Here is an 18,297-nt window from a genome sequence, read left to right as displayed (position 1 = left end):
AAAAGCGATTGAGGAGCGAGCCGGTAGTAGGAAAGGTATGCAGACAGCTGAGCTATAGACAGAGCAACGAGGGGTGAGATGAGGAAGACCCAGCAAGAGAGCATAAAAGTAATCTAAACGAGAGAAGAGAAGGAGAGTTTAGTAGCTTGAAATTAAAGAAAAGGCGCACCAATGATTATAAGGGTGGGAGACATGAGCAGTGTTAATGACATGACGATAGAAAGAAAGGGAAGAGTCCAGAACTCAAGATTACGTGCAGAGGATAAAAGAAGAACGTACAGGGGAATTAGAAGACCGGTAGGTGGGCTAAAAAAATGATTTCAGTCTTAGAGGGATTAAGGTGCTGGAAGTGAGGGCACATCCATGAATGGGTGGCTGTAAGGCAGGAAGGAAGACATGGTAGAATGGAGGAAATCAGAGAAGGCATGCTGATGAAATATGTCTCTGATGCATGAGCCCAAATGAAAACACAACAGTTGTGGAATTTGATATACATGTACATCTGTGCATATCTGGCAAATCACCCACTTAGACTAATACTTCCATATGGCTCAGCCATGTACTCAAAGCATTATTGTTCAGAACTCTGTTAAAAGGTTTCACAAATCCATTGGCCTGGGGATGGTGCTTCATGCAATGCTTGACTCCCGTTTGAATGCAAAAAGTCCCCTGTGCCTCTAGTGGCAAGCTGAGTTCCATTATCTCTAATGAGAGTGCCCTGTGAAATAACTCTTGCAGAAATTTGACAACTGTGCTTCTTGTAACTTGGTCCACAAATTTGACCTCTGGCACTAAAGAGTATAGTTTCTCAGCTGGTAACTCGGAAGAAGATATGATGTCAAACACTACATTCTGCCATGGCCCTAAAGGAACATTTGTTAGTATCAATGGGATCAACGTGAGTCTTCCGATGTTTATCACAGGCAATACAAACAGCACAGACACACAAAAGTCTCCCCACTTCTTGGTCGGCTGCCAGAAGTAATTTCTGAACATCTATTTGTCGTTGCGATCACAACATCACCCTAAAGAACATGTCATTACATCGATGCTAAGACTATTGGTATGTTTTGGCATCAGTTTATAGACTGGTGCAGGAGTATCAGTTTTTCGTTGTTGTTGTCCATACCATCCTCCCTTATTATCTTTTACTCTTTCCCTTCCCCGTTTTCCATTTCTTGTTCAATGAAAAAAATGATGCTCCAGCACCTTTGCTTTTACACCAATGCTAAAATATATCAATGCGTTAGAACCAATATGAAGAGATTCCTCGGATGGGCACTGTGGAACAGCGTGTTCCTTATACTAACAAACAGTGCAATCTGGTCACCATGACAGAGTACTTTTCCTTGTCCATAAAATTCCTCTGGCACACAATGAAAAGGTTTGAAATACTCCCGTAATCAAGAGCCACTCAGTCAATACAAACGTTCTAGCTTTTTACAGGAATTCTTTTCTTTGCCTGTGCTTATCCATCCTTCCTTTGCCACAGCATCTCCTTTCATGCCACACACTACGGGCCATGTGATCCTATCTTCACATTCATAAGCACCTCCATCAGATGAGCCTAATCGACTGTGAGAGTACATTTACCAGGATTACACTTAAGCAATATGTCCCTGGCGGCGGGGGCTTTACCGACTCAGGTAATGCCCCAGGGCCCATAGTTATAGGCCCCGAGTTAAGCGAGGGCCTTAACAGAGGCCCTGGGGCATTACCAGAGTCGGTAATGCCCCCGCCGCGAGGGGCATATAGCTATTAGTACCCCGGTCCGCAAAAACTGTGTGACCGGGGCACTAAAAGCTTCATTTTTTTCCCGAAATGCTGCAGCGTTTCGGGGGAAAAAAAAAGACGTCAAAGAAAATGGCCGCCATGGAAAGGGAAAACGGAGTCCGTTTTCCCTTTCCATGGCGGCCATCGGGTGCGGACGCGCTGGAAACAGAAGCGTTTGGAAGTCTCCAGCCGTGTGGAGGCTCGGAGCGGGGATGGCCCCGCTCCGAGTTTTCACACGGCTGGAGGCTGCCATCATCCCCCGCCGGGGACCAAGGCATAGAAGGTAAGTGGGGTGGGGAGGGCAGGGAGGTGGGAGGAGGGAGGGAAGGAAGGAAATAAAATAAGCCTTACCTCTGTCCCCGGCGGGGGACGAAGGTAGCCTCTCAGCTTTGGGGAGGCTCGGAGCGGGGATGGCCCTGCTTCGAGCATCCTCATTGGCTGAGGGGCTGCCATGCCCCCCGCCGGGGACAAAGGCCGTGGAATTCACGGCCTGGTAACAACTCGGCGAGGGCCAATCAGAATGGCTCTTTCATTGTGATTGCGCCCTCACCGGGTACTAATATCTCATAAACATAGTCTTGTTATCGAGCTGTCTTAACAATCTGTCTAATACTCCTTTAGTGTATTGGTGGTAAGTACTTGTACCACTGGTTTATTGTTGATGTGAAGTGCAAATGAGGTATGTAGGGCCTTTCCCTTTTGTAGCTAAGTGAAATGTGTGTTGCTGATTAACATCTCGCCGAATCGTGGTCCCTTTTGGAGTGATCTGAATAAAGAGTCAACTAATATGCGCATCTTCACACAAATTTACAAATAAATTGTCAGAGACCCATGCAAACATTGGTTCTTTATTTGTCCTCGGTGAAGGAGTCTTCTGAACAGTTTCTTTACGATTCAATGTATGTTTTACATCATCCGCTCACACATTGTGGCCAAGGTAGTCAACTATCATATATAGACAACTTGCATATCTTTTCTTTGAGAGTGAACCCATTATACTGTAAGATAGTTAATAAAAGTTCCTTCAGAACTTGTATGTGCCTCTATACTTGATAATGAAATCAGTGATAAATTTGCTGAAACACAGCTGCCACTGATGCCAATCCAAAGGGCATTCATAAAAATAAGAATTCTCCAAATGGTGCAAAGAATTCTTTTAATTCTATGGACGCCTGTGTGAGTTTAATCTGATGATAACCAGAACCTTGGGTCAGAGTCAAGAACATCTTTACACCTTCAATCCTGTAAACCAATTTTTAGGAGTAGATGGCAATCCACAGGAATGCTCTGCTTTATGCTTACGAGTATGGCGGTAATTCCGTGGAAAATCCACAGAAAATGAATTACTGTTACCGCCACTTGGTCAGGCAGAATTTCCGCCTGATTACAAGTGGTGGTAGCAGTGTAAATCCCCATTTATTTTGGGTCCATTGGACCCACGGGGCTTTATTTGAAGAATTATTCCAGCGGAATTACCGCTGCAGTATCTTCCACTCAAAGCCAAAACGCATAATTAGGCATAGTGGTAAAATTAAAGGGAACTCATTTACCTCCAATATAACCCTTAGTGGATTCAACCATTTAAATTATGGCCTCCTTAACAATGCCATTTAGTAAGTCTTCTAGTTTCTCTTATAAATGAATAGGACATTTGCAAAGCCAATTTTCCACTGGTACTGCAGTTCATTTCAGAACTATTCAGTGTTTGAACTTTCTCAGCTTACCCCGCAATTCCAAAAATACAAGAGGAAACTAATTCACAAATTGATTTGCATCATGCATGGCAAGGGGTTCACTTTTCCACTGAAATCATGACCCCCTCATTTAAAAGTATAAGGACCTGTTCCTTTGCACTGAGACTCACCGTGACACTAAAGTCTAGCTGATTCTAACCTCTTAGCATTGGCCCTCCCTTAAAAGGCTACATATACAACCACTGGAGTGACTGTTGGTATATGTTCTGTGAGACAGGCATGGTATCAAGAGAGACACAGACTCAGAAATGATAGTTTCAAAACCTTTATCTACGAAGGTGCGTGGGTTGGTGTAATGCCTAACTGGCCCTAACTGTAAAGGGATGGTTCTCTTAACTGATGTTTCTAAGGGCCGTCGACGTCTGAAAGCCCAAAACAAAAATCTGCCTGTGTCTAAACCTATGCTTGCCCTCACTCTTTGCCAAAACGTGTTAGGAAGTCTTCTTAAAGCAAAAATAGTGGTTCAACAGAAAACCAAGGTTGGTTTCAGGTGGTCTTCTCACCAGGTGTAGTTTGGTCAATGTCACAAAAATGAGTTCAATCAAAAAGGGCTGTTTGTAAGACCGTCTCCACAGAGCTTTTGCAATATTCTCAAACACTCAGTGGGCCTCATTAGGATACTGTCGGTAGCCGAGCCGGTAAAACCGGCACGGCTGCCGCCGGTATCTTTTTTTTACCTGCGCTCACGAATGGGCAATTACCGGGTCATTACAGCCTTGCCGGACCCGGTAATTGCCCATTCACGGGCGCCGCAAAATATTCGTACCCATTCCCATTTGAGCTCGATAGGGCTCAATAGGAATGGGGAAGCTGGATGCACCAGCACCATTCGTGAATGGTGCCAGTGCATCCGACATGCTCTGCTCGCGGGTGCCGGTACGCCTGCCAGGTCAGACCTGGCTGGCAAAAAGGCACCCGCGAACGGAACATGTAGTTCACCGGTCCGGTAGTAACGGCGCCAGTAGCTTACTGACGCCGTTACTACCGTATCGGCAAACTTATAATAAAGCCCAGTGTATTTGGTTCCTTGGGATTCCCTTCGCCAAGCTTCAATTCTTCCAAGTTTTGAACACAACAAATGAAATATAACATAGTTGCTCTTTAAGCTTCTCAGGGTTCCCTTCCACAAGCTTCAATTATTTCAGCACCACAGAATGATAGGTATTCCAATTTGTTAGGCCTCGCAGGATTCCCTTACCCAAGCTTAGGCCCTCTTTAGTTTCAAACACAAGTTCAGTTTGTCATGATGTACCTTACTCTCATATACAGTTCTTTCAATACAAGTTCAGCTTGTCAGGATGTATCTTTCTCTCATATTTAGTTATTTCCCATTTAATCCCTTCTTTGGGTAAAATCAGACACTTTCGAAAATGCCACGTTCTTTGCTCATCCCAAGCGTGACCAAGCTGATCTTTAGCCCCTCTCTTTATTCCTTGCTCTTCCTGTTCAACCTTTCACCTTCAGGTGCTTCCTGCACTCCTCCTTGCTCTCCGTTGTTTCTTTTGCTTTATTGTGCACACTGTCACCTTCCTTTACTTTATTTTATATGTATTGTACTCTTGCACATGTTCCTCTTTTCAACGAGCACACTTGCACCTGTCCATTTCCTTATCATGTCTCTTGTACACTTTGCACACGTTCCTCTCTTTAATGTGCACACTTGCACCTGTCCATTTTCTTATTGTGCTTCTCTTCACTTTGCACACTTTCCTCTCTTTAACGTGCACACTTGCACCCATTTCCTTCTTTTGTATCGTTCGCACTCTTCACATGCCTTTACTCGTGAGCCTTTTCTTTCTTTCTTCTATATCTTGTGCTTTCAGTCCTTGTATGTTCTCTCGCTTTCTGCTCCGTGCCGCTTTACAAACTGTGTCTTTCTCCCGTCCCACTCTAGTCAACCGCACGTTCCAGAGTTTCTCTTTCTTACTTGCATGAAACTCACTGGGCAGCTTTGCGTTGACGAGCGGTCTCTCTGGATACACAGGGTTGAGGTTAGGGTCTCACCACCTGCCCCTCAAGCACACGTCCCAAGGGAACAAGCACTTCTCTGAATGCCACCAGCGGGATACAGGCTGCCTCACTCCGGTTCCTCAGAGACACGGCTCCCTAGCCACGCTGCAGCCCCTCACAAACACCGGGCCACCGTCTCGGCACGCCGTTCTCCTCCAGACTTCAAGTCCTGCCACTCTCTGCTCCTTTCCCTCTTCGATCCGGACAGCATCCCCAGCTTGCTCATTCTTCTGTGAAAAACCACACCTTTTATAGTTGAACACATAGTCACGTGGAGTCAGGTGTGAGTGGTCATTATTAAATGCCTGACCCTGCCTGACTATTAGTGGGACAACTTGAGGAGTTTCTATACTAGGTTTCCCTTACCTTCCCCATGTTGTTTCTATGGGTAATCGTCACTGCTCCCAATTGCCTCTTCCTCATCCCAGTATTAGTTGGAAATGGGTAGGGGGAGTTGAAAGGGAATTGGAGGGTAGATTTATTTCTTGTTACTTTATTAAGGAATCGACAGTGGATAAAGGGAAATCCTCTAAACTGATTATCACTTAAGGGGCTGCTTGCCCCCCTCCATGTCCCTGATGGTGGATTATACAAACATGGGTCTTGATGCTATTCCGTGTGATCTAGACTAGTAGAGGATGACTGGATATTAATATCAGAATTCTGTCTTTGTTTTATTTGTTTTTTTCTTTCTCCCCCCTCTTGGGCAACTGACTAACTAGGGTTACGGGAATCAGCGTATCCCATCCAGGCGTCTTGGATTTCCTCCTCTGCTTCTATTGCCCTGCCAGAATAAAGCTTGGGTATTCCCACAAAGACAACCCCGGACTTCCCTACCCAGGTGATGCTCCCTTGCTCATCCACCCACCAGGGGTAGGACCCAAAAGCAATGGCCCTCCCCTGGCCACCTGAACAGAGGGTTCTTGGGGTCTGCATGGGAGAATACCCCTAGGTTTCTCACACTCCTGAGTGCCTGAAAATAACCCACAATGTGTATAGAGTAGTCAAAGTACTCTCTTGCAGATTTGTGGGTGGAGCCAATGTTATCATTACACATATGAACTTTTCTTTGTACATTTCTTCTGGGATCACAGTAAACAATGAAGGGTTTTGAGAATTCTATTAAAAGGGTTGCACATCGGAACAGATGGACAAAGGCAGCATGAGGAGGTCTCTTGATATTTTGTTCTGCCATTTATATTTTAGTGTGATCAAGAGCAATTTGAGAAGCACATTGCAAAAGGAAGAGATACTGAAAGCAATCTCCTTGCTTGAACTCAATAAAGTGGCTGGCCCTCATGTGCTTACAGTCTAATTTTACAAAAACTTTTGGTGCTTTCTGGTAGATGCAATTGTGATTATTCAACAACAATGTTAGAAAAAGCAGTTATGCCCACCATAGAAAATGCCCTAATTTCTGTAATCCTGATGGCTACGCAGGATGCCACTCTCTGTTCCCCGCATAGACCAATTGCCTTGTTAAACCTAAAGGCTATGGTATATGCTAAGCCTAAGGGCTTGGCCAGAGGGATTGAGCCACTGTTGCCCCAGGTAATTGGGGAGGTTCAAGTGGGATTTTGCATGCGTAGGCAGTCATCTGACAAAATATGACACATGGTGAACCTGCAAATATCTCCTACATACTGAGAGTCCTAACGGCATTGGAGCGTATCGGCACCTATGCACTTTGCGTTTGACCAATACAATTATAGAAAGTCCTTGGCTACAGTGGCCAGCACGCGGTCAGTTTTTGTGAGGCGAATCCTTATAGGACACCTCATCTTCTCATAAATTCCAACGAGGCAGAGGACTTTTGACTTCTAAGGAAGTAACAAATTATTGTCAACTTCACGACTGAATTGAGTCAACCTACCAATGATACGAAAAGGAACATTTTAGCCTTGAGAAAGACACACTGTCCAAACACGTGTTGGCTGTTTCATGCAAGATACTATTAGAGATAAAAAAAATCACACACATCTCTTCAGGATCTGGACTATCAATTTTTTGGACACTGTACCCACGGATTTTCTATAATTGTATTGGCCAAGCGCGAAGTGCAAGTGGTACTGATACACTCTAATTTTCAGTGGCATAAGGGTTCGCCACTTTCCACTCGCCACGCAGCTGGCGCGTCTCACATAGATTTTCTTCCCCAGCGCGAAAGGACACAGTTTACCCTTACCATTTTTATTCAGTCAGTCCTAACAGTATTGGTTTCACTTGATGCAAAACAAGACATTTGACTGTGTTGAATGGCCATACCTCCTTGCTGTGCTGGAAAAAACGCATGGAAATGCTCAGGGCTACCCTAGAAATGTATATCACTCCATTGACCTGGGTGATACTTATATAACATCTTTCTCACTCTGTTTTAGCTAATGAAGCTGTGAGGGAAGGTGAAAACATTAATGGCATGATATAACAGCGGGAGACTTATAAATCACTGAAGATATTTTACTTGCCATAACGGAAACTATCTCCTGTACATCCTGTCTCATTAGACTTCTAGAAGACCAACAATGTTTTGGGTTCCAAAACAAATGAAGAGAAGTCTATGGCCTTAAAAGTGACTCTACAGGTGGACACAGATCACTTGCAAACCAGACTCCCCTCCCATTGGATTTTTCAGAAATACCTGGGGGAATCTGATAAGGAACACTTCTGACCTATAAAAAGTTATGTGACCTGACTTTTTGAAACATGTCAAAGCATTACTGAAAGTAGCTCACCTTGTCATGGATTGGCAGATTGGCCTTGGTCAAAATGAACATCCTCCCTAGAATCTTGTCTCTGTTCCAGGCTTTTCCCATAATATCTCTCACAGGCAGTGGTTGAGATATTACAAGGAAATGTGATTCTCTTCAAATAGCACAATTCAGCCTCTTCAGCAGCTAAAGCAGAGCTCAATAGATCTAGAGAAAAGGGGCAATAGGCCTGCCCTGATTTTAAATATTATCCTGTGCAATTGAGGCCTGTCAGTGAACACTTGAACCAGGCCTACACCAAGAAATGGAAAGCAAAGGAAGACAGTGGGCCTCATTACGAGCATGGCGGTAGCCGTACCTGTATGGCAGGCACGGCTACCGCCATGCTCGCCTCCGGCACCGCCTCCTGCAATTGGGCAATAACCGGCCCATTACGAGATGAGTGGGCCGGTAATTGCCCATTCACGGGTGGCGGTAATGCCGGGCTCCCGATCCCGATTCTGCCCTATAGGGCAGAATGGGGGTGGGGAGCATGATTGCACCGGCACCGTTGATAACGATGTCGGTGCAATCACGAGTTCTGCTCGCGGGTGACGCACAGCCCGCCAGGTCTTACCTGGCGGGCTGTTAGGGACCCGCGAGCAGAACTTGTGGCGGCCGGGTATGAACGGTGGCAGTGCCTTACCGGCACCGTTCATACCGTGGCTGCTACACTTATAATGAGGCCCAGTGAGAGGAAACGTACAAGATATAATCTGGTTAGCTAGATTTGAGAGGACAGTAGTGAACTCTGAAGCCCCACAATTCCATATCTTCATCAAGTTTGGAATGAAATGGTCGTCTTTCCCAGGCCTTAGTACAAGTTTGGAGATATTAGCTATGGTATCTCCTCTAACCACCAGTGGTAACTGTGGAATTTACGCCTGATTATGAGTTGTGGTTAGTCCCCATTCTGAAGTCCCTGGGATTTGATTGAGAACTGGAGGAATTACCTCTGGTGTTAATTCCACTGGAGGTAACTCCTCTAGTTTTATGAAGGTAACACCTCCATGCATGTACTGAAGGCAAAGCCTCTTTTAGAGTTAGCAACTCCTGATCAGGAGGACTGAAAAAACTAAAGCTAATTCTGTTACAGCAAACTCATAATGAGGTCTATTCAGGGAGCAGTTATGAGCTCAAAATTTCCTCTGAACGCTCAACTGGATTCCTGAGATTTCAAGAAAACAAAACTCAAAGCCCTGCTGTGTTTTTTGATCCATTGCATTTCGATAGCTCGATGCTTCAACAAAAATTGCCTACACTCACAAGGGTTTAATGCATTTAAGGGCTTTTTCAAAGCATCAAACAATATAAATAGCCGATTTCGGAGGTGAAAATCAAACCGACACGGCTGCCGCAAAACACTTGAAATTACTGGCACCCGGCAATGGGGACGTACGGGGGCATTCCGACCCCGGCGGAGCCGGTCCATCCCCATTGCCGGGTGCCGGTATTCATTACTCCCCTATGGGGCTCAAATGGGAATGGGGAGGTCGCATGCACCGGTAGCATTCATGAATGGTGCCGATGAATCTGAAGAGTTGTGCTTGCGGGTGCCGCTCTGCCCGCCAGGTCAGACCTGGTGGGCAGAAAGGCACCTGTGAGCACAACTCGTAGTTTGCCGGTCCGGTAGTAAAGGCACCAGTAGCTTACTGATGCCGTTACTACCGGACGAGCAAACTTATAATGTGGCCCAATATCTACCTTGGTGTCAATCCATCCACCATTCTGCATACGGTCCATCATGCGATCAAATATTAGCGCCATGAGTGTGTTTGGACTCTTTTGAGTTATTACATTTATTCAAGCCAACATGACATTTGTACGGGATCCGAGGGATCTATTAGAAGTAAATGATTCAGTGGCTAGTTGGGCCTAAGCCATAAATTGCACCAAAGACATCACAATAGCGTCAGAGCGTATCAAGTGATGTTTGGGTAACTAACATGTTTTTTGCATTATATAAGGAATATGGTGGGCAAAGGAGAGTGGTGAGTTCCTACAGTGCATACGTTCTGAATCAATGGAATCCTCCTTTTTCACTGAGGGACATTCTTCTATTAATGGTGGTGGTTTTTAGCACACAGACTAGTCTGAGTGTGAGTCATCTATATGCCACTATCAATTTAAAGGCCATCAAAGCTTCGGGATCCTCCATCCACACTGTCCCTACTAAAGCACAAGCACAGAGACATCATATGTGACAGAGGCAATTAGAGAAATGATCTTAGGCAATACTTGCCTCTAGGCAAGCACATGCTGGTCTACAATTGGGGTTGTTCTACTTATGCATGCACAGGCCCTCAAAGGTTGGGGAGTCAGTTCTGGTATTCAGTTAACACAATTCAATGCCATTATTAACTGGTACAGAAGAATTTTAAAATGTCAGTAGAAGTTTACTAGCACAAGTTACTGGCAGCTGATATTGAACCACTGCTTCGATGTCCATTCGTTGACCGTTTCAAGGAGCTTTTTTTTTGTCGCCTCAGAGTGGTCTCAAATTGGCAATGACTCTAACTAGAACCATTTCCATTGGGGGTTCCAACCTCCGAATTCCCATATCATGAGTCATCCCCACCTGCTCAGCCCCACCTGCCCGATCTTCCACCTGCCCAGTCTGACCACCCAAAGCCTTAATGATAGTTACACGCCTCAATGTACGCACTCGCCCTCCCCAAAACCGTACTTTTTTATGTTTGTTGCCATCGCATCCCCCCAAACTGCTTACCCCACCCTCACTCCTGTGACCTCCACTTCCATGTTAGTGCCCTCCTCTTCTGTGTTGTGGTCTTGTATAGGCTGCATTTCCTGTGTGGCCTCTTTGATGGGTGGCACAGGAAACACAGCCCACAGACCGGGAACAGGAACCACTTGTGATATTCCACTCCTGCCATAACCAGTTTTTATTTTTCAAAATCAAAGTTTATTGTAATTTTTCTTAATATCAATACAAACCTCTCAACAGGTTAAATGTTCCACTTATAAGCCGCATAACCTCCCCCACCCAGCCCTCAAGCATTGCAGTTGTCACCCATATATATCAACCTCTATCACTACAAAACTTCACAGTGTGGTCCCACCCATTTGGAAGGCTCCCTTTCAGAATTAGTAGTAAAAAAAGGGGGAGCAAAGCTCCCTCTATACTAGTCTTCGACTCATCGAGGAAATGTGTTAAGTATTCCACATCGCATATAGCCTGCACATTCTGAACTCACTCTCGCTCTGTGGGGGCTCTATTCCATTTCCAGAACTGTGCAATACAACTTCTGGTGGCCACCAGAGGGATGCGTACCATATGGCCCCCATCTTCTTCTTCGTCTTCTCCCTCGTTCACCCCAAATGACTCCAACTACGGTGAAAGCTGCCTTCTAATCCCTCTACCTCCCTGATCCACATAAACAGGGGTTTAAGACAGATTGTCCTGTTGGAAATTCCAGTTTGCTATTTCCTAGTATTTTTGACTGGATCTAGTTGCTGACATATGGGTTTTTGTACTTCTCCTGAACCGCTTTAAAGGACGTTTTAGTTGTGATTTTTGAGCACCCTAGTGCAAAGGACGACCCTTCCTATAGTGATGATACATCTGCAGATGATATCTCCAATCTTTCTAATGACTACCCCTCTTTCTCTCACTGCTTCTCACCCTTCTTTGCCTGGCCACTCTATGCCTCACTCCACAGATACCCTCTTTGCAAAGCCTTTAGCAAAGCCAAAACTAGTGGCTTTGCCAGTGCTTATTTAGATTTTATAGTACACTTCTGAAGGTGCTCACTTTGTCATGCACTCCCCTTTTTGACACTCTTGAGGCATTATCATCCCTTGATCCCTGGATACAAGCACTGCAGAACCCATCCCCATTCCATTAGCTCTGCAGTGCATTTGTAAATTCAGCACAGGACTATTCTGAGGAGCGTGTCAATGAAGGCACCTGAAATACCATGGCCTTATATATGGTTGTCCAAATGCCAGATTAGTTGAAGGTGTAGGGGTTGGGCGTGGGGCTGCGTGAATAGGAAGAATGGTTAAACCGGATGTAGATTAAATTATAAATCTGAATCATATAAATGTGAATCAAAACAATAAAAAGAACAGTACTTGTATAAAAAAGAATTATGAACTATGATTTATAATGAAATCGGGGAAAGGCATAAACCCATGTTGAAGAGCAGCGCATGTTTAAGTCTAGGTATTAATACTGCTTGACAAAAACAAATACTTCTTTTTCATTCGTCAAATAATTTCACATTACTTCAAATGTGGTACCTAGTATCTGTCTTTCTTCATTTGTAAGCTGAAGTTCACCATCATCAGCTTCTTCATTCCCTTGTTCATATTTGGTCACGTCGAGTGGCTCAAACTCTGAGATCTGGCCTGCTGGGTCTTGCTCCACCTCATCCTGCTCTGGGGGGAGGGTCGGTCCATCTAGAGAGCACTGCAACATACCCATCAGACATTAATAAGAGGCACACTAATGCTGCATTCCTGCATTGGGTCAGGAGAAGCAACCAATGCAGACGCAACAACACGTATTGCAAAATGAAATGTTCCATAAAACCCACTTACAGCAAATTACTATTGAAAGAATCTAACACTTGACCTGCCGAAGGGAAAACGAGCAGGAGAGAGAAAAGGATTGGAGGGATGGAAAAACCAGAATATACATGAGGAACCGTTTGTGGCCTTACAAATTATACCCAGAGGTCAATCTTAACTGAATGTTTATAAGAGCATTACTTATCCCATTTATGCCTGGAGTAGGTGCCTAAGCCAGTCAGCTTGTTCCAACCATGGGCTTAATCTCATGATCTCAAAACCTGCTACCCTGCCCCAACAAGACTCACCGCTCTTCCCTGTCATACCCAACTGCCCACCATACCCCACAAGATCACCCTCCTCACTCCTCTTTCCTGCAGCTAGTCGCCAGCCGCTGCTCTACCACCCATTACATGGCTGCCAGGGAAATGGAGAAGGAACAACTTGTAATTCCATCCTCCTTTTTTGCCCTGTGGCCATTTTATCTGTAGGCAAGAAAAAGATAAGGGCAAACGCCTGCTTTTTTGTTTAAGGGGGGGCCTGGTTCTAAAAGGCAAATTGGATTATAAAGCAAAAAAGGGGAAGAGAGACCAGGCTACCCCTCCCTTAGGTGTAAACGCGGTGGGAGGACCTATTCCAAAAAACTAGTAATATATTTAAACTAGTTGTACAGAGTCACACTCAATTTAAAGCATCTAAAACAGAGTTTAATAGAGGGAACATATTAAAAAACATTTGTCAAAACAAGGGCAGTGCAATTGTTACCCCAAAAGAGAACGCAAATAGACATGTGTCTTAACATTGGCAGAAAAACTAACACAGGTGATTTCACATAAAACAAAAATGATTAGTGTGCAGTACTAGATATGCAACACATTTTCACTGTTAAGATGATTTCACATAAAAATAAATAATTGATGTGCAATACTAAGTATGTAACTCTCGTCATGTGCTACATACTTAGTATTGCACATCAATGATTTATTGTGCTACATACTTAGTATTGCACATCAATTATTTCTTTTTATGTGAAATCATCTTAACAGTGAAAATGTGTTGCACAGCCTGGTTTCTCTTCCCCTTTTCTGCTCATTTTATCTGTAGTCCATTTCTTTTTGACTTGTGCAATGGATTCCGTGCCATTTTGCAACTTAAATAAAAAACACTATTTGCAAACTGGGGTTTGACCCCAGCGTACTAATAGCAATACTACCCTTTTGCACAGGCTTCACCCATATCCCAGCGTTAAGGCCCTTGCTTCACTCGGATCTATGACTAGGTCCTCAGGCTACTTGCAGCTGTTGAAGACCACTAGAATGGGTATTATTTCTCATATAACATTTAAAAATTGAACTTGAATAATGATACCAAACATCTACATATATACAATTTTGGAAAGAAAGTTAAAAAAACTAAGAAGTAAACAGTACAACAGTGAATTGTCACAAAGTTCTTATAAGGAGGCGATATATAAGAAGCGTGAATGGTAACTAACCATAGCATTGTGGGCTTGCAACGTATTCTGAATTAAAATAAGGGTGAGACAGGAAGATAAGAAGACCCTCTACGCAAGGTGTACACATTGTGTTGGTCAAAAGGGAGATAGGAGAAACCGCAGCACTCTGGAAGGAAGTTACTGTTCAAGACATTATACGTTTTACTATGCAGTGGGCTCTCTTCTGATGTGCTATTGGCACCATCATTGATGTTAAGATTCATTTTTTGTTAAAATTTGAAAATGATTCTGATGATTTTATATGGAAACAGAAAGCACTGCTTTGTATGTATCCTTTAAAATAAATATCAGTGGAGGGTGCATACGGCTTTGCTCTTCCCGGCCTGTGAATAATCAATATCTAATTTCCCAGGTCCTGGAAATTGAAAGACCATTTTACATGAATTCTAACTGTGTAACTATCCAGCAGAGTACAGGGTAGCATGCAAGGTGTGTGATGAAGTCAAATTACCTGGGACTCCTAGAGGAGCACCCAGGGATTGGGGCTAGGGTTGTCTATAAGCATAGTGATGAGAAAACTAAAGGTGGTAAATTGTAGCCCCAAGACCCAGTCAGGATGCAATAAAAATATATTTCCACAACTGCAATATCCAGCAGTGACCCGTGCTATTGCATTCAATGGAAACACGGGCTCCACTCCCTGGTAGCAAGATGCAAGGTACACCAAACACCAGCCATGGGGGAACGAAAACACGCCTGACACTTTCCTCATACACAAATAGCACATCCCCCTCTCTCAGACAGAACAGCGCAGTGGAAATGCTCGCACCCTCCCCATGCAGCAACAGGACCTATGTATACAAAACACTGATTTGCCTGTAAAACCTCAATGAAAACAGCACATCGAAATTGCCAGGGAATAGGGATGCAAACAGACATTTGGCATAAACCAGGCACATCAAACCATAAAGATGAAATGACAGGGGTAGCGGAAGTGTAATATCACACTCGATAAAACCCACTGACATCCCAGAAAGAGATGTCACATGATCTTTGGGCCTAATTAGATCACTTGACAGACAGAACGGTTGATACAATAACATACAGAGTTCGAAATTGAGGGGAGCTGGGGCTATTTAGCTCCTGCTTGTATCCTGGCCTGGCTAGCTTGATATCAACAACTACCAGGAGCTACCTTTGGCTTCTCATGCCAACTGGTGCTGGACAAACCCGCCTATGTGAATTTAACTCCTGCATTTGGGGCAATCTATAAACATTTGGACACATTTATACAGCACTTGAAGCATAAAGGGTCCCAAATAATGGACAAAAGGATATGATTCCATCGTCTATGGAAGTGAGATTTGCAGAACTCTGTTTACTAGCTCCTCGTTCTCCAGTGGTAGCTCCTGGTCACTGGTTAATGCTGGATATGAGGAGCTACATTTAGCTCCTGCTTATCCAATCAAATTTCGATCACTATACTACCACAAAAGGTTGTTTTATTTCCCATCCATATATTATCTATGGTACTGCCTCAATGTGCCATGGGTGCCGCCAGCGCTCACCAAGCAAAACCATCATAGACTTGGGAAACTCTTCATATGTCTGTGTAGCCTCGTATAGCCAGTTACCACCTTCTAATACTAGAAAATCGTCATCTTCTGCTAACTACCAACTACCACCTCACATGCCACCATAATATGCTAAGTGCAGCATCACATACCCAGGTAGAGCCATCCCATGGAAAGCCTTGTAAATCTTATATAGTCATCATAGGCAAGGTACAGCTTCACATTCATCAGTGTTGACATCATATGCCATATGTGCCCTCAATTGCCCAAGTACTGCCACCTTATGCCAGGTAAATATTGATATAGTTATCATATGTCAGGGGCAGCTTAAGGTACCCATGCACATCCATCATGTTCCAATTGTAGCCTTATTCATCCAGGCATGGCCTTGTGCCACTGGCCCCACCAAGAGCCACCAGTAGTGGCACTTTTAAGCAAAGGTGTAGGTGGGCCGGTGATGGGGGGGATTTGAGATAGGTGGATTTTGGGGGATGACAGTGGAGCATTACAGGGATAAATGGTCCATTGCACTTTGCCCTACATATCAAACTGAATCCCTCTTGGAGATCTAATTTGAGATAAAGTGATTTCCCCAGGAGCACTCCATTTGGTAAAATGGAGGAGCTAAAAGTGTAGACCAGGTTTCCTGGTTTTGCAGCCTTCAATTTAGCAAAGACCTCACATTTTCTCCCATACGATCCCAGACTAACATCTCCCCACACAAAAAGAATTCTGAAGATGCCATGGTAGGGGCGATTGGGGAAACGTTCAGATTCCTTAAACTCATCTGTTTGGCTCACACTCCTGCCCTGTATCAGTGGATTGTTATGGTGGCTCAAGCATTCCTACTTTGGAAAATAAGGAATGCCCAACATCAACAATTCAGAATCACAGTGATTGATTTCGGCCAATGGGTGTTTTAAACACTTTGGCATGAAATAAATCACTGTTGGACACTAAGTGAATATGCCAGCAGCTATTGTCACTTACACTGTGACCAGGGCTCGGAAAGGCAGTGCCAGGGGTAGCAGCAGCTACCCCTTAGCAGCTCTTAAATGACGTTCCTGGTGTAAACCCCTTCAACTGCAGAGAAGGCTGCAAGCCAGGGAGGAGGGGAAATAGACTGCTCACCAAACAAACTCTCAACAGACATGGCATGACTTCAAAATAGCCCCTAGCCTTGTTAAAGCCCTCCCCCAGAGTTTTATTCTAAACCACAAAGCCGCAAACAGATCACTGCTGAGAACCACGGGACCATACAAGCCAATCAGGAAGTAGACATCTGGCTGAGGGCAGTATACAAGAGCCCGGGGTTCCTCAGTCTAGGTGACAAATAGCATACGTGCAGATGTACCTTGCAGTGCAGTGAGGGCAGAGCAGGGGGAAGATTCTAGAGAGGTGCGAGTACTCAGAAGCTTCAGAACTCTGGAAAGACAGCAGACAATCTGGCACCATAACCACCATATGAGAAAGTCACTTGTCTTTTGCAAAGTGAGAGAACTGGTGAACCCTCTGGGACAGCCAGATCCAGGGAGAGAATTAGACACACACAGAGAAAATGACCCAGGGAGAGAACCACACACAGGGAAAGAGAGAGAGCGGAAGGGCCATACCCAGACAAATAAACTAAACACCCTGCGGAAGGCTAGACCTCAGATCCTGACAATGGCCAGTAAGCAAGGACAGATCGCTGCAAGTCTAACGGGCTATATTCCATCCAGTTCCTGGCCAAAGCTAGAGACCAGGAGAAGAAAGTGAGACAGATCAAGCCCAGGAGGGCGATCCTTGTTTGGTAGGTTATAATTACTAAAGCCTGACAGCAACTCGGGACAGGGGGGAAGAAATACTTACTGGTAAGGTATCCCTGAAGGCAAGAGTGAATAAGAGGCACTTGCTGGTAGGCCATTGTTATGCAGATGAGATCACTAAGGTGCCCTGTGGTTCAGACGGGACAATTCCTGGACCAAGAAGAAATCAAGAAGCACGCTGCATCCCTGAGAATGTGAATGAACCAAGAAGCATTTTTATATCATGCTTTATGCAGATTCCAACCTCTAAGCGTGCCCGGGTTACAAACCCGTGCTGTTCATCACTATCTTGTTCCCAAGGTCAGCGTGATGCCCCTGAGCCATTCTCGTGGCACAAGCATGCTGCATGCTACATCCCGGAGAATGTGAGTGAACCAAGATGCATGCTGTATGCTACATACCTGAGATTGTGAGTAAACTAAGAAGCATGCCGAGGGCTCCTGAACCTCTGATTGAACCAAAAAAGTAAACGGGTGCTCTATCACTGAAACTGGATACCATAGAGTAGGGAATCCTGCCAAGGACAAAAGGTTCATTGGACATGAGAGGCAGTTTATTGAGCTCTGACAGGCATGCATAGCTGACTGGGAGCGACTGGGCAAATAAGATTACGCTAGGTATGTGGAGAAACTTCAAGAAAGT

At 44.6% G+C, this 18,297-nt stretch overlaps 1 protein-coding gene across 1 annotated transcript in view; it reads right to left on the bottom strand.

The window, feature by feature from the left end:
- The window catches only part of LOC138452855 (uncharacterized), a 1,928,742-nt gene that overhangs the window by 1,619,377 nt on the left and 291,068 nt on the right, over positions 1-18,297 (bottom strand). Inside the window, exon 12 of the mRNA XM_069605205.1 lies at positions 12,548-12,716. Coding sequence (XP_069461306.1) covers positions 12,548-12,716 — 169 coding nt within the window. The remainder of the gene's footprint in view (positions 1-12,547; positions 12,717-18,297) is intronic.

This window comes from Ambystoma mexicanum, chromosome 4p, assembly GCF_040938575.1.
Source record: "Ambystoma mexicanum isolate Mex_15411 chromosome 4p, UKY_AmexF1_1, whole genome shotgun sequence".
Classification (NCBI taxonomy): domain Eukaryota; kingdom Metazoa; phylum Chordata; class Amphibia; order Caudata; family Ambystomatidae; genus Ambystoma; species Ambystoma mexicanum.
The sequence above is the reverse complement of the archived record's forward strand: the minus strand, read 5'-3'. Positions and strand labels throughout refer to the sequence as shown.